General features: G+C 39.1%; 1 protein-coding gene across 1 annotated transcript in view; it reads left to right on the plus strand.

Annotated features, from left to right (window-relative positions):
• Positions 1–17,517, plus strand: part of cos (kinesin-like protein costa) — a 248,599-nt gene that overhangs the window by 38,205 nt on the left and 192,877 nt on the right. The window contains exons 6-7 of the mRNA XM_068225849.1: positions 9,317–9,471; positions 12,966–13,247. Of these exons, the coding sequence (XP_068081950.1) occupies positions 9,317–9,471; positions 12,966–13,247 (437 nt within the window). The remainder of the gene's footprint in view (positions 1–9,316; positions 9,472–12,965; positions 13,248–17,517) is intronic.

Here is a 17,517-nt window from a genome sequence, read left to right on the forward strand (position 1 = left end):
AGGTTATGTATGCTACCAAGTGCCCGGCTAGTGTCTTAAGTTCCACAACGGAAAGAATAAAAGTAAATAACAGCAAAGCTTGTCACATTTATGGATATCTACAGGTGTGGTGGTAATGTGTTTTATTATCATAACGTTTAATTTCGCATGTTCTTTGCCTCCATATTTTTTTATTAGCGCATAGCATGTTCTCTTTTGTGTCTCTGAAAATCGTAAAAGTAGTTAGTGGGGACGTAAAATCAATACCATTATTATTATTATTATTATTATTATTATTATTATTATTATTATTATTAGGTACATTGGCAAGTAAAACAATCGTTATGATTGGATTGTTTTTATTGCGTTTTAAACCTACTTCTCTCCAAAGATTATGTAGGCTATATTGTACCAATTTAAGAGATATTAAACAATCACTTTGTTAATGAACTCGCCTGCTATATTAAGAAATATTCATGGTTGTTGCTATTAAGTAAAGTAAACTAGTTTCCTCATTCCAAGGTGGTGCAGCCCCCAATGAAGGGGAGCTGTATGCACCATTTTTACTGCATACCAACTTTCCTGCCATTCTTAAATCTCTGGCAATACGGTACCAGGAATTGAATTCAGGCCCCCCGAGAATGGCAGCTAACTGTGCTAACCATTACGCTGGCAGACATTCTTAACTACAAAAACAGACATAGTATGACTGATGCATGCTTTAATTGCTTAGGTCAAACATGAAACTATTAACCTATTTGTATGACGTCTTCAGAGCTGCAGTAGGCCTACGCTACGGAGGCGACATTTCTTAACTATGAAACACAGATGTACTGCATGACTGATGCGTGTTTTCATTGCGCGGGTCGTATGGACGAAGCTATTGACAAATTTATGTGATGTCAATCAGAGCTGCAGTAAGGCTTATACCCACTTCAAAGCGGAATCGTTGTTCTTCTCTAATGAATTACATTGGGGTGGGGGTCTTGTATGCAGGATTAATTTTTGTCATTTTCTTTGTCCCAAAAAGCCAGGGGGGGGGGGGCGAGGGGGGTCTAATACACAAGTAAATTTGGTAATCAAAATACAGTTAAGGACAGAGAATGAAGTAAAGGATTTCATCCAAGTGTTTAAGTGTTTGGACCCCAGACTGGATGCAGAAAAAGAATATATGGACCAATTCCTGGAGATATTAGAGAGGGAAATAAAGGATGTGGAAGTGACTGTCATGGGAGACTTTAATGAAATGGTGGGATGTGGCAGAAAAGGAATGGAAGAAGTAATTGGACCTTTTGGATGTGGAAAGAGGAATGAAGAGGAAGAGAAGTTGGTGGATTTTTGTGTGTGAGAAATGGGTTAAGTGTGTGTAGTACATGGTTCATGAAGCAGAGTAGTAGAAAGATTACAAGATATGGATAAGGAAACAGAAGGATAAAGAGAGTAATTGATAACTTCTTGGCAGAAAGAACAGATTGTAGACAGTTGTTAGATGTAACAGCCTTACCATAAGTAGCCTTTGATGGAGACCATAGAGTAGTGGTAGCAAACATAAAAGTAGGAAAAATATTGAAATTTTTTTAAAAAGTTATAAGAACATTTAAGTATGGAAATTAAGAGAAATTCCGATATGAATTGAAATAACGCATTTCCAGAACTGAGATGGAGAGTATGCAAGTGGAATGAGACATGTTCAAGAAATCATTTGTAAGTCTAAAGGCCGGTCTCCACTGATTAACATTTAACAACAACATGTTAAATGTTAAAAGTGTTAAATGTTAACTGGTGACACCATCAACAATTTAAATGTTGAATACAGTTTCATTTAACATTGTGTCCACACTTAATAAACATGTTAAACTTGACTTCCTTTTTCTATATACAGGTAGTTATTATATCAATTTGTGGTAATACATTTAGGTGGTGTCTAGTATTTTCAAACAAGGACAAGGGACTCAGATGAAGAGGATTACTGGGCAAGTTGGCCGTGCAGTTAGGGGCACGCGGCTGTGAGCTTGCATCCGGGAGATAGTAGGTTCAAATCCCTGAATGTGGTTTTCCATAGTTTCCCATTTTTACACCAGGCAAATGCTGGAGTTGTACCTTAATTAAGGCCATGATCGCTTCCTTCCAAATTCTTGGCCTTTGTTATTGCCACTGTTGCTTCTTATGATTGTTATGATTTAGAAATGCGAACCACTTTAAAGTATAAACTTCGTCCCCTCCCGCCCCCGCCTTCCGATTTTTCTGAACTTTCAACAATTCTCGACTGTACTGGGAGCAGGGGGACGCTAGTTTTTTTTTTTCGATGCACTAGCGGGAACAATTATAGATAATTTAGAGTTCCTGGAAACTGTCGGCTTTCTTTGCTTTATCTCTGTATTCCTTTGATGAGACATCCCACAAACAAGGCCTTTATATTATATCATTAATTAAGTCCAGAGTAATCTTCTCGCTCCACTCCATTTCTGACTATAAATTTTAGTACTGGTATAGTGCAGAGAGAACGACGTAGGTGCGCGTACTATATTTGTGTCTTATAACAAAGAGAATGAGTATTGCGGAGTCTTGTAACTATAATCCTACTTTGCGAGAAGTACGTCGTTTAGGCTATCTGTTGGAATGGAAACAGCACGGAAGTTGCCGAAGCTGTGCCGACATCTCACGAACAACGAACTGACTTGACATGTTTTCCAGTTGGAGCGGAAAACACTCCTACACGTTAAAAGTGTTAACCTCAACATTCTGAGTTAACGTGCAATGTCAATTGGAAGACACAATCACAACATACATGTCAATTGTAACATGTTAAATTTAACATGTTGGTGTTAAATGTTAATCAGTGGAGACTGCGTTTACAGAGAGTGCTTGTGGTAAAATAGCTGAAAGAGTGAAAGAAAAGGAGATCCCATGGTGGAATGAGAGGGTAAAAGAAGCAGTGAAAATTGAGAAGAAAGCATGGCAATTACGGAAGTCAGGATAAAATGGAAAAAAGTATCAGGAAGTGAAAAGAAGTTGCAAGAAAGTAGTACATGAAAAAAGGTTGGGATGGATTTATGCAAGATTTGGAAGAGGATGTATACAGCAGCTCCTGAATGTGAGAAGGGGCATAGATGAGTTGATAGAAGAAGAGTGTGAGGAGATGGAATCTGAGAGTGAAATCACAAAGGAAAAAGCGGAAACTGCTGTGAAACGTACGAAATTGGGAAAATAAGCAAGGTTGGATGAATTGTGTGCAGAAATTATAAAAGCAACAAGACCTATTGGTCTACAATGGCAGAATAGGCTATTTAGATCTGTTTGGAAAGAAAAATTGATACAAAATGACAAGAAGGTATGTGATAATTATCGAAGAATTACACTCGTATCTCAAGTAGCAAAAGTATTTGAAGGGTGCTAGAAAAAAAGAATTAGAAGAAAGGTGACATAACAGTTACAAGAAGAGCAATATGGTTTCCAAAATGGAAGATTAATGCTAGACACAATTTTCAGTATGAGATAGTTAACGGGAAACCATTGTGAATACGGATAGCATTCCTTGATGTAGGTAAGGCTTACGATAGTGTACCCAGAGCAAAAATATGGAAAGTAATGCAACGGAAAGGATTTGGTAAAGAAATGATAGAAAAACTTTCTTGCAGCAGTATCCAGATACGTGTGGGGAGAACAGAGTTGTTTTGGAATGAAACTGGACTATAACAAAGAATCATGCCCTCACCACTGTTATTCATAATGGTTATGGAGGAGATAGAGGTAAAATATTGGGAGAGGGAGCTGAAGGTAATGCTGCTTGCAGATGATATTGTGGTGTGGGGAGCAACCAGAGAGGAAAGTAAAAGGACAACTCAACATGTTTAGTGAGATTATTGAAAATTATGGAATTAAAGTCAGCATAAAAAAGAGTAAGATAATGGTGTCGACTAGAGAAGAAAGGAAAGAGAAATGAATTATAAAAATAAAGGGACAAACCTTGAAATTGTGGAGAGCTTTAGGTACAGGGTCCTCACAAACTGTGTATACCCCAATAAAAAATTAAACTCAAACTGACATGATATAAAAGTATATACTCATTATTTATTTCTACTTACATCTGACACATCTGTTTGTGTCCCTTCACGGTCTCTGCACAGTTGAATACGCCGCCATGTTCTGATGCTCATATTAAGCAACATCCTTGGGGTTACTGCCTGGAAAGCTTCGCGCACTGCATTTTTCAGATCATCAATTCCAATATACCCCTGCTTCCTCACTCTTTTCCCCAGAGTGCGTTATCGGGTGGTGTTAAATCAGGTCTCCTTGGTGACCATGGAAGAGGAGCTGGATCATTGTCCAATCCTCTGCCAATCCAGCCATTCCCAAAGACTGCATTCAGACATTGTCGAACAGACACTGCAAAGTGAGTCGGTGCTCCATCATGTTGAAACCAAACAACGTCTAAGATTCCTGCATTTTGCAGCTGCGAGATGAGCCAGCCGTTAATAGTCTAGAGGTAACTGTTCTGATTAACAGAACGATCAAAAAAATGAGCCAAACAGATGCCTTTGTGTCAGTTCAGCCCAGATCATGAAGTGAGGTGGGTTTCGCTTGATTTCTTTAAAAATATGTGGATTAACTTTTCCTTAAAAGTAAACTTTGTGACTACGAGAGCTGCGATAAATCGCACATTCGTCACTGAACATGACTTCTGTTTTCTGAGCCATTGTTGGGAATTGTTGCAGCATCTGACCACAAGCATCAACACGTCTCTCCATATTCTTGGAATGAATACGCTGGCAATGCGCCTAAAATGTGTGAACGCAATGTTAGTGATTAAATGCTTTAAGAGTAAAGTGGACTGTCCGGCTATACTGAGGTTGATCTCACTTCATGTTCCAAGCAGACGAACAAGGCAGATATGTACATTCCACCTGCCCAAATGTAGGACGGTTGCACATGAAAATTCTTGGTTCATGCAAGCCCTTAGGACCATAAATCAGCTGGAAGGGTCACTTGACATTTTTTACCACCCTTCCACTGCAATTCAGAAAGTTCTTCTCAAGGGTGAAACGTGATAATTTTGTAAATTATGTAAATAATCTGTAGAAAACATGTGAAGATTTATATCTGCTTGTATATATATGTATATTTGTATATATAATATTTAATTTAATTTTTAATTAATTATTTAATTTAGATTTTAGTTTAATTTTCTAGTACATCATCTGTAATTGGGACATCCTGTAGGTGATAAATAAATATATTCTATTCTATAAATCATAATCTGATAATTCATTGACACTCAGTGGATGCCACCTCCTCATTTTCAGATCTATTTTGATGTGCTTCCTCATGGTTTATTCCGCTATCCTCAACTCTGACTCACTTTTCCGTATGGATTTGACCGGAGATTGTTCAATAGGTTTTTCCACATCAGCACGAAGTTCAAGTCTGGTGGATGGTCTTCCACTTCTCGGTGCATTATGAGCAGTGTCTGTTAAAAAGGCTTTCTTTTCCCATGCTAACAACCTCTTGTTTGTCGGTGCTGCTTTCAAAAACCGTGCTACGAAATCGTCCTTCATATTTTAAATATGTTTGCCACTAATTTTTTGCCCATGAATCCACACAGTGGCCAGCAAATGTTCCTCAATCGTACGATCATTTGTGTCAGCCATTTTTTCAATATCTCACCGCGAACTGCTGTCAACAATCGAAGTCGATAACAATGGGTAGAGGCGGCGAACTATCGATAGTAATCGCCATCGATATTTTCCGATAGCATGAGCTCTACTATCAATAATAATCGATAGTTTTCAAAAAGTGGAACGAATCATATCATTATGCATGAAAATAGGACATTCACTGAACACAATCCACAAAAAAATTCAGTAGAAATTACAACTATTTCATGCTATGTAATTTCAGAAATTCAAATCGGAATCACTCATAAATCTATTTAGTGGCACGTCCGAGACATTCTCGAGCTGCACGCGCTTGTCCATAACTTGACCGCCCGAGAAATTCTTGTTCAGCTGCAGTGTTCATTTGCGATTGCCCGACATTTTCTCGGGTATAGTAATATCTTTGGAAAAATGTTTTACAGCATTCTGAACGGATGGTAGGAGAGTTTTCAGTTGCTTTCGTGAAGCCTTTGGCCTAAAATTTGCCTTATCTTCTCTCGCCTATAAGTTATACAAACTCTTGACTCACCAGCTGACAAGGTAAACAGAAATGGCGAGCGCGAAAAGGAAGAAATGTTTGTCTGATGACAAAATAAGTGACTCGCCTACATCAAAGATGAATCTCTAAATGATATTGGTAATTCTGATAGTAGTAATAATGATTTTTCACATGATGACCTGGTATTTCTAATGAATGTGAGGAAGATATTTTGTCGGAAACAATGGTGATGTAGCACATACATTCGTGTGGAAAAAATGTAATATTGTAAATACTGAACGATCTAATATCATTCCATTTACGGATATTCTGGTGTAGGGGTTCTATTACAGTATTGCATACCCATTGCACTTAGCTAACTTTTCATCCTCACTACGCCTAAATCACTTCCAAACGTCAGGTATCTTCCTTTTGGGCATCTATATAAGTTCACAATTTTAAACTGGTATATTAAAGTTACTACCAAACAGTGAAACATCTGTACAATTTCTGTTAGTGTGAAAAATAAGCCAATAACGAAAAAAAAAACTATCGTTCACTATCGAACTGACTATCGATGTCAGACAATCGATAGTTTTCCGTCTCTAACAATGGGTATCTGATGACAAACGTGTGTGGTGCGTCCGAATAGGGTAAAAAAGCAAATAAAAAGATATCTAATTATAAAATACTCCAAAGCATATATACAGGTAATACGTACATATAAATCTAGTGAATGAGAACTTGAGAAATTGGGTAAAATGGATTTATTAAACTAAAAACATAAAAAGAAACCATACTAAACAAAAAAATAAGTAAATCAAATAACACAACCGACCATTGGTTGTGTCAGTCAAAGAAAAATCACACTCATTTTTATGTAAATAACAATTATCAAGCAAATCGTTTACAAACAATGCGGATAATGAACCCGAGATGTTAGGAGAGTTTCTTGTTGCATAGAATAATTTAAATTTACTTATTGTAGTTGTACGCTTTGTTAAGTCCTGAGTTCTTCGCCCAAGGGCTCAATTTCTAAACTGTTCATGATATGCGATGGTAATACCTGATCCACTAAGTATTGGCCTAAATTACATACATATTCCGATCACTCGGACACAGACATATAAAATACTTATTCAGGACTGCATCTGAATCACCCTTCCAAAATGGTCACAGACTCTACCGTATGGGTCCGAACCTATGATCACAGATTAAGTCAGAACCTCTTCCCAAAAACAGCCATCGGGCTATGTCTCCCCATTATCGAACAAATGACAACATCACAACAAAGAAATAACACACTGGACACAACATACAAAAACACAATATGAAATAAACAAAACCTGGAAAATGAAGCACCCAAAATATATACACTAAAGTTGATAGAGCTGTCGGGTCAAGAACCCATCATATCCAGGCACTGGATGTAGCATAGATACAGCATAGCAGTAACGTTTGATATGGCAGGGAAATTAGCTGATTGGCAACAGAAATAACAACTAACTAGGTCTTTGTGGTTTGGCAATTACAAACATAACGGTACTATTTGTAAAAACTTCTCTGACCAGTGTACAGCTGAATTGAGGGTCGCCAACTACCTGGGGCAAGAACAAATGGCACATCCGGCCCTGACAACATTCTCCGTGCTACAGATAAGCACACAAATCTGGCCAGCAAATATGACTTACAGCCTTAAATAAATTCACATTTAACAGGCCGGTTCAATATCTCATCATCATCCCAGCTCCCAATATAACATCACAGCTTTCATAGCCTATCTCTTAGCATCTCAGCCCCGTAAATATCCACAGGCAATTCCCTAGCCTCACATACAGATAAATCTCGGTTCGACGAGCGGTACATGTCCATGAATTCGTGTGCTACCACATTTAAAGACCCTACTTTACTTTGGACATTGTGATCAAAATGTGGAAAGAAAGAATGAACCACCTTTCCAACTGGATAGAGCCGAAGGAAAGTCCTCCATGTGGATACCAGGGGAAGTGGACAATCGGGAAAACCCTTAACAGACTCCGTACAGAAGTCGGCAGAACAAAAGTAAATTTGCGGAAGTGGAGTTTCTCAAGCGGTTCATCACTTTGTGATTGCGGAGAACAGCAGACAATCCAACATCTATGTCAGTGTGTTTTTTGTTCTTCAATGTGCACTATGAAAGGCTTGATTGCAGCCTCCCCCAATGCTATTGACATCGCCCAATACTGGCCAATAATCATCTAGCTCTTGAATTGTTGCTTTATCTGCGATTCTTTGTATAATATACCTGTATATTTGTATAGTAGGCATGTAGATATCATGTTTTAAAAATATCTGTATGTAAAGTTGATACTTCTGACACGAATAAAGAAAGATTTTAGGCTATTGTTACAATGGGGTTGCCGCTTCCAAAGGCATCTGAGAGCTACTGCCAGCAATTATTCAGGGCCCCCTGGCATGGGGAACAGACGCCCTTACAGCTGCCCTTAACATGGGGAACAAACGCTGCTGGTGAATAGTGTATTCATACCATTCCCTGAGTTCTGGGCTGCCTCTTCTGCAATCTCCACTGTTCTGAAATCCATCTTCTCCACTGTACATTTCATTGAGTTCTTCACTCGTAACTTTGAATTGGGACCCTTACCAGATGCTACACATTGGCTCAGAATGCTCTGGGACTCACATAGGCAGGAGCACCACTCCCTGGACAGGGCTGTTGCCAAAGAGGGTCCCTACCTCCTACCTTCTCAAAAACTCAAATATTAGTCATAAATTTGTGGGGTAGTAGTGTATAGTGCGCTCAGTAGAGGTTTCTGTAGAAGCATTTTTGTCTCTTCCATACATCACAGCTACAGCAGCATATCTACAGCTTTCTCATGTGAGTATAGCACATTATTTAAATATAGTACAGTGTGTACTGTACACTAATTTGGAAGAGTTTTTGTCACATACAGTGTTGTTGTGTTCCCATTTATTTTTAATGGTACCTATTTCGTACTCTCTCTCGAGCAGAGACCTCTATAACGGACAATTTTTTTTGTCCTGAAGGTGTGCATTATTTGGAGCAAGTTGCAGAGAAACATATAATGACATTTTGTTTGTTGCTCTGTGTTATTAAATAGAAGATTGAAGTTGTGTTAGGCTGTACCCTGATATCTTCTGTATTTCCATATAAAGAGTAAAACAATTTTATTTTCATGCTTCCTAGGTGGAGAAGAGTGTAAGCATTGGGTACATTCACCATTTGCTGTTCATCCTATGATGACAAAAAGTAACTTCTCTAGAAGGAGAAAGAGTATTCATCCTGGTGTAGCTATACCTAACATAGCTCATCAGTTAGATTCACTGGAAGAACACTATGAGGTAATTATACGTTCAACAGTCATCTATCTTGTACAGGGAATATAATTTAAGGCCTCGCATTTCTGCTCACGTGTCGCAGCAATCTCCAAGTGAGCGCCATATGGTTTGTGTCAAGCTTGGCATGCGCCGTATGGCTTATGTCGAGCTTGGTGTGATAAGAAGTCTTGACAACTGATGCAGCAGTCCGTTAGCAACTATTGGAGTTTTAAGGCATGTTGTTAGGTTAATATCACAATGGTTAAATACACTACAGTGCAGAGAGTATTTTTATTCGAGTGTTATTTGCACAAGAAGAAGAAAAAACGGTTAAAAGGTGCCTTCGAAAATTCCGTAGGCAGTTTCTTGGTTCTACAGTATCATCAAAATGTTACATGCAACAACTCGTTCACAAGTGGCATTGTACTGGTTCCGTCACTAATAAGAAACAACAGAGAAGGTGAACGGCTCTTACACAAGAGAGGTTAGGGAATATACAAGCAAGACTGTGAGTCAGTTCACGTAAGTTGCTTTGGAGAGTAGCTCAGGAAAAATGAGAGATTAGAAGATATACAGGCAAGACTGAGAATCATTTCACATAAGTTGTTTCGGAGAGTAGCCCAGGAAAAGCTGGTATTTCACATTTCGCTTGGTTTCATTTACTAGTTTATTTTGACCTAGCAAGTGGTTGTGTGGTTAGGGTCGTGTGGCTATGAGCTTGCATTTGAGAGATAGTGGGTTCAATCCAAACTGTTTTCAGCCCTGAAGAATATTTTCTATGGTTTTCCCATTTTCACACCAGGCAAATGCTGGGGCTGTATCTCATTTAAGGTCACGGTCGCATTCTTCCCACTTTTAGCCCCTTTCCTATCTCATCGTCACGATAAGACCTATCTGTGTCAGTGCAACATAAAGCAAATTGCAAAAAAGAAAGAAAACTAGTTTATTTGTTTGATTTATTTATTTGTCCGGAGTTTGTATATACCGTATTTTCTTGCATAATTAACACACTTCAACGAAAAATACAGGCAAAAACTTAGGATACGTAAATTATTCAAGAAATTCAGATATTTAAAAAAATATTTACAATTTATTTACATTTAAAAGATACATCAAGTATGATATACACACAATTGGTTCCCCTTTTGCAGTTATTATCATTTGGCATAAAATTACGGCATGTGTTTCTTCCTGAAAAGTCAAATAGGGTACATCAGGCAAGTTGGACATGTGGGTTTGAAGCACTGACACTGGAAAATATCTTCCCATTGCAAGCTGATAATACGACCTGATGTGAAATAAATATGAACAATTAAAAGTAAAATTCATGTAAGTACATAAAAGCTGGGCTGAGTGGCTCAGCCAATTGAAGTACTGGCTTTCTGACCCCAACTTGGCAGGTTCAATCCTGGCTCAGTCCGGTGGTGCTCCAGAGGTGCTCAGATACGTTAGCCCTATGTCGGTAGATTTATTGGCAAGTAAAAGAACTCCTGCAGGACTAGATTCTGGCACCTTAGCATCTCTGAAAACTGTAAAAGTAGTTAGTGGGACGTAAAAGCCAATAATATTTTAATTACATAATAATGACATACCAGCGAAAAAGAACAGTCTTACCGTTGATAGGCTACTGTCTTAGAGTTTGCTAGAAGTGCTGCAGGAAGAATTGTTGCTATTGCTCACATCATTGCTCACATCTCTCCATAAGAAGTTATCTTTACTCCTGTCTAACGAATTTGAGATTCCTGTTTTATTGTAGCTGTTTTCAATCACCTTCAAAGAAATCGTGTCCCAAGCGCGCAATATCCACTCAGAGGAGTTCCACAGGTGGTTCCTGAATCTTGCTTGTTGGAGAAATCTCATACACACTTTCTGCCATCCAGCATTGATAGAGTGTTTGCACATTGTCCTTGAATGGTTCATTTATTAAAACGTCCAAGGGTTGCAGTACCGACGTCAGTCAACCAGGAATCACCGCCAGTTCGGTTTTCATGGTTTCCAATAATTTCTTAGTGTCTTCCGTCAGGTAGCCATGAAAACTATCCAACAGAAGAAGGGCTGGGCATTGAAGGAGGGATCCTTCTCAATTTCCCCAAACCATTCGTATCCAATCTTGTACGAGTGACGTGTCAATTCACCCTTTTTCTTGGATATGAACGTGGATCCCTTGCAGAAATTTTAATTTAGGCATTGTTTTTTTGTTTTAGAACAACTTAAGGTGCTAGCTTTCTGCCATCAGCTGTTGCAGCAAGCGTACATCATTGTTTTTCGCTTCCGGTAATGTGTATGATAACACTTGATGTCCCTTTCTTAATGATCGACTTTGTGGCATGTCGAAACTTATTGGTGTCTGATCTGTGTTTCCTGTTTGGGATAGCAAATATTCCTTCACTTTATGGTTCTCAATCACAAAGTGATGAAAATTATTACTTTTTGGTTGAAATCATTCAGCATTCTTTGGCAGAATGTTGTTCTTCGTCACAGAGAAGGCCCATTTCTCTTCATAAAATTAATCATCCAGCCTTAGTTCACCTTAAAATCTGAGACACTGATTCCATGTGCAGCAGCTATTACTCATCCTTTAAAATACAGCATTTTGTGAGAAACTGCATTTCCATCGTTGCATAACAAAATCACATATTTAAGTAGGTCCTCCTCTACTTGTGAAAACTTGCCACTTTTTGGTCTGCGAAATGCTTTGCGAGACTTGATGGTCGCTTGAAGTGCACTTTTCTGTTTCCGCTAGTAGCGCACGTTGCATTCGGAGACTGAATACTTGCGACCCACTGCCCTATTCCCATATGTATTAGCGTAACTGATCACCGTGAGTTTATATGATGCAGTATTACTCGAATACTTGTTCATTGTGGATTAACAAATGATTTTGAGATCAAAGAAAATGCATGTACCGTACCCGAAACACTCATAAAATAAGTTTGTACCAGACTGGAATAGAGAGTCACTATTCTCCTCTGCACTGATTCACTCACTGAACTAGTGCAGTGGTACTTCCTTCCAGCTGATAACAGCACATTGTGCAGTATTTGGAATGTCTGGTTTCACAATAGGAAGGCTGCTACTTGAGTACTTGACATCTTCATTTTGAAACACATCCAGAACTACGAGATGGATGATCGAAGAAGTGGGTGCATCAAATTTGGGAACATTTCTTTTTCTCCACTTTGGACCCAAAAATATTGGGATGCGTAAATTGTGTAAGGGTGTTAGTTATGCAAGAAAATACTGTAGCTGATGAGTTCAGTTTTGTTTCTATAGGCGTAATCATGGTGCTTCTTTGAGATGATTAAGTCTGCTCGCCATTGCGGGCAACATGCTTGCTACCACCACTTCTCTGCACTCCTATGCCTCGGTACTCCGCTACGAAGTCTTAGATTATACTCCCTGTATTACCAGATATGTATTACTTGTCGAGCTTGAAAATTGAGAGAAGTTGGAAGAAATATGTTTATATGCTTGGCATGTATATTTTATGTCTCATTAAAAGCAGTGTTATGTTATAGGCCTCAGTTTGCCAGGAATCCCAAAGGATTCCAAGAAGAGATGACAATACTGAAAGCAAACATGATGAAGATAAAGCATGTTCTCCTGATGGAGGCATGCCACCATCGTCTTTCGTTGTTCAGCCCTCGAACATAAAACCACCTAGGTCAGAGCCGTATGAGGAACTGAAAATGCTTTCAGCAGGAAATGAAGCCAAACAAAGTCAAATGCGCCAAGTTCTTATTGATTTAGAGGGAGCACAGAAGAGAATTGAGGAACTTCATTGTACTATACAGCTCAAGGTAATCTAATCCTTTGTAGTTTCTGGTATTCTGTGCACATTTCTTGTAAACTCTTTTTCAGCTGTCCGACAGTGATGCAATATGAAATGATTGAATGAATATTTGGATCAGACACTAAGTTTCTGAAATTTTTCTTCGAATATTGTTGACTAGCTGTTTTACCTGCTGTTGACAGCATGTAGCAATTTTATCGACCATTTATTGAGCATTCTACACAGAACACAGTTAAATCAGATTACAACAGAAATAGTCTATATGATTTGTATCTGTTTAACTTACCTAATGTTTATGATGGCTGTGGTAGTTAGTTTATGATGTCTTCAGTGCCTATAAAAATGTTTCTATCTGATGACCTCAAAACACTTCTTGACATTAAATCCTCTGTAAGCATTTGAGAAATGTGTATTTAACCTATTTTTCAGTGATTCTTGTGGACAGTTGAGATTTCCTCTGAAGATGCAGAGCAAAGTTCTCTGCGAAACATAAAGAATTTCACCTTATTTTCTTGACACGGCATAAGCCCAAAAGCCTATATCATGTCTTTCACTTGCTTGTTTTGGAGTGCACAGCACTTGATAATAACATTCAGTTGATGGGCATAACAATGAACGAAGTGCTCATTTTTATATACGGCATTAATTCTTGCCTGTACACCTGTGTGTTGCCTGCTCATTACATTCGAACCATCATAACTCTGAGCTGTTACTTTTTCAGGGGTCTTAATTACCTACAGTTTCTCTAGTTCAGAAAATAAAGCTTGACTAACTCTGTATAATATGTAATTTGCATGTCAGATTCTCAGTGATGGTATCCATTAAATATAATCATCATTGTATATCCGTATGGCAAAAATCCAGTGAGTGTCAAAAACATTATTAATGTAATACTTTTCATTTAATATAAAAGAACCTCAATTTTGCTTTTTTTTTTCTTCTGTCGAAGTTGTCAAGAAAGAGGTGTTTAAAAAAGTACTATGCCCCCCCACCGTCCTCTGACCTATGAGTCCACCAGCCTAGTGTACAGATTGTTGAAGTGCATATGGAAAGAGAAACGTGTGCCAGAAGCCTGGGGAAAGCGAATAATAATACCAGTCTTTAAGAATAGGGGACAGAAACAGGTGTGATAACTATAGAGGAATCACACTCTTATCACAAGTAACAGAAATACTGGAAAGGATATTAAAGAGGAGAATGAGGAGAAAGGTAGAAGGAGAGTTGCAAGGGGAACAGTATGGTTTTAGAAATGGGAGATCTACAGTGGACCCAATCTTCAGCAAGAGGCAATTGTCATTTCGTTCATGCTGCAATGCTATGGAACACGAAAGAACCTTCTGCGTGACGTCGCTTGACCTTGGCTGGTGTTCTGGAACAGCGCGAGCTTGCTTGCAGTTCCCACAATGCCTGTGCGCTCGGCGCAAGTTTTAAATGCTTACGGCCGGGTGTTAGCGAGTTCCTCTTAATAAATGAATGAAACGCGAATGCTCGTAGGACGTTCCCGTTTCATCTCCCCCCCTGCTCGGGAAAAAGAAAATTGCTCATCTCCTAGTAAAGTATTTCAAAGACTTGAACAGTCTTCTTTCTATAGCCAGAGGATTAATGTAAGGTGTGACGCATTCTGATATGATTCCATCATTCTCCATCTGTTTAATGATGACCCGAGCTTCTTCCAAGTACTTCAAGGCCGTTTCTTATAAGGTGAAGTGTCAGTAACATCTAAGTGGTGCTTGAAACCCTTAATGACTCCAGGTTTCTCGGAAAATACATCTGGAAACTTCTTGAAAAGCTCTTGGATTGCCTTTGTTACTTCATCATCATCGTAATCTGGGCTTTCAGCTACATTGGCGTAAAGCGTGAAGTTGTAGTGGTCCTCGTTCAACTCATCATCGATGATGGACGCTATCTGGTCCTCTACGGGCCCCACTTCCTCGGGTCTCCCCTCTTCGTGGACGCTTTCTTCGACAGGCGGAGCCTCGCTCATCTTGCCTTCTACTATGTCCACCGGGGTCTCACATTCCGGATTCTTCACGTCATTATAAGTAACCAACTGTAGCCCTACAGATTCGACGTGGAAAAATTTAATCACATTAGCGGGATAATCAATGATTCCCCCATGTTGAATGAGAAAGTCTGATCCAAGGATTAAGTCAAATTTCATTTGCGTCAAAATGAAAAATAGATGTTGGAACTTAACACCACCAATTTCTAACTCAAGAAACGCTTGGAATTTACATTTAATAGCTTTGTCAGGAACTATGCCTTTAACCTTAACTTGAGCAACCGGCAAGATGGAGATGTAGGTCGTCTCCTGCGCCACATCTATTAATTTCTGCGAAATTAGTGAGGCTTGCGATCCCGAGTCTACTAAAGAGTGGACAATCATATTGCTTAACTTAATGATAATGATCGGTAAGCCGCGTTGTATCTGAGGCTGTCGTGGTGTAGAATCCTCATATAGTAAATCTGCATCCTCTAAATACCAATGGTGAATGAGTGCGCTACATACTACTTCTCCTCCCTCCGAGTTTTCAGGCAATCTCTTTATTGCTTCGTCAAAGGTTTTTTTTTTGTACCCGTAGCTCTTGGATCCATTTCCGTTCTCTCATTTCTTCTCTGCATCTCTGCCTGGTATTCCAAGGAAGCTGCTCCAGGTAAGCCCTCTTCCCTGTTCTTATTCCTTACATATTCCGTAGTCTCTCTCCAACGTTTCTCTAATTCTTCCCGCTGGGAGTTCCTATTATCATTGGGTTGGTTAACTGCCTGTCTCCATGAAGGTCCGGGTTGAAACTTAGCCCTCCCTTCGTAGGGACGATTCCTAGATCTTCTGTACCGAAACGGAATATCTCGGCGAGTTTCTCTTTCTTCTCGCGGTTCTGGATTTACTTGAACCAGAGTCTTCATTTCCGTAAAGTTGGTCGTAGTTTCTTGGGTTCGACCTGCTTTTGTCGCGCTCTGAGTGTGCGCAGTATCGAGTCTCCTCAGGACATCATCGAGCTGCTCCAAGTCCTGGACGTTTGCTGCCACCAATATTTCCTGAACATTTGAAGGAAATTGCAGCGTTATGACCTGAATAAGTTCTTGCTCCGGCAAAGGAGGGTCGAAAAACTGCATCTTTTTAAGCTGAGATATGAGATAATCTGAGGAATATCGCGAGGAATTAACGGAAGTGTTATACTTTCTGGAGTATAATTGAAGTTTTATCAGGTGCTGAGCCTCAGCACTCCAAAATCGTCTAAGTAAGGCTTCCTTAAACTCTTCGTAAGTGTTAATACTGAATTTAAAAGCGGTAAACCACATTAACGCCTTGCCTTCTAACAATCGAGATGCTATTCGTAAACGGCGGTCGGTCTTAACGTGATTTTCTTGAAAGAACTCTTCGAGGTTGAGGAGAAACTCCTTAGCAGTATACTCCTCCTTCCCCGAAAATTTGGCTGGTTTTTCCTCAGTTATTTTAAAAACTGTGGAAACATTCATGGATTCTCCACTAGTGTTGTGAAGGCTAGATGATGAAACATCCTGTTCAATTTGCGATACTTTGCTGTTGAGAGCTTCTATACCTCCTTGGAGTTCAAGTTTTAGGGTTTTAATTTTCCCCTGTACGGAATTCTCAATTTCCTTGACCTCCTTTTCTAAGTCGGTCTTGACTTCTGCTACCTCGCGACAGATACGAGTAATCTGCGTGTGAGCATTATCTAACTGACTCTTGACACGTTTATCGGCCTCTTCTTGCTGACTTTTCAGAAGAGTAATTTCGTTTCCCAACTTCATGAAATTATTTTTAACAGATTCATGAAGTTTGTCGTGAATAGAAGCGATTTTAGTTTGCGCAAGAGATAATTGAGCATGGGACTCTTGAAATTCTTCCTTTAAGCTTTCTACTTCTTTAAGGACTTCCTGAGAAGAAGACGGGAAAGCAAGTTTTAAGTCCTCCGCCACTTGTGATTTTATATCTTGCTTAATGGTTTCTAAGTCACGCGTTAATCTTTCATTTATTTCCGTAAACTTAGAATCCATTCTTTTGTTAGATTCTTTAAATCGTTTTTCAATTTTGGCACCTGCACTATTGAGCCTACGTTCCAAATTATTATTAACTTCTGCAAACTTTTGATCAACAGATTCTGTCAATTTTACAATGTTGGCATCATTAGCCTCCCTAAGTTGAGTGATATTACGATTAGTTACTTCATTAGCCTCCCTAAGCTGACCTATACTAGCCTTAGTGGCTTCCATACGACTTTCCAAGGCCGCGTTAGATTCTTTAAGTTGAGCTCCTA

The sequence above is a fragment of the Anabrus simplex genome, chromosome 2 (genome assembly GCF_040414725.1).
Source record: "Anabrus simplex isolate iqAnaSimp1 chromosome 2, ASM4041472v1, whole genome shotgun sequence".
In the NCBI taxonomy this organism is placed as follows: Eukaryota; Metazoa; Arthropoda; class Insecta; order Orthoptera; family Tettigoniidae; genus Anabrus; species Anabrus simplex.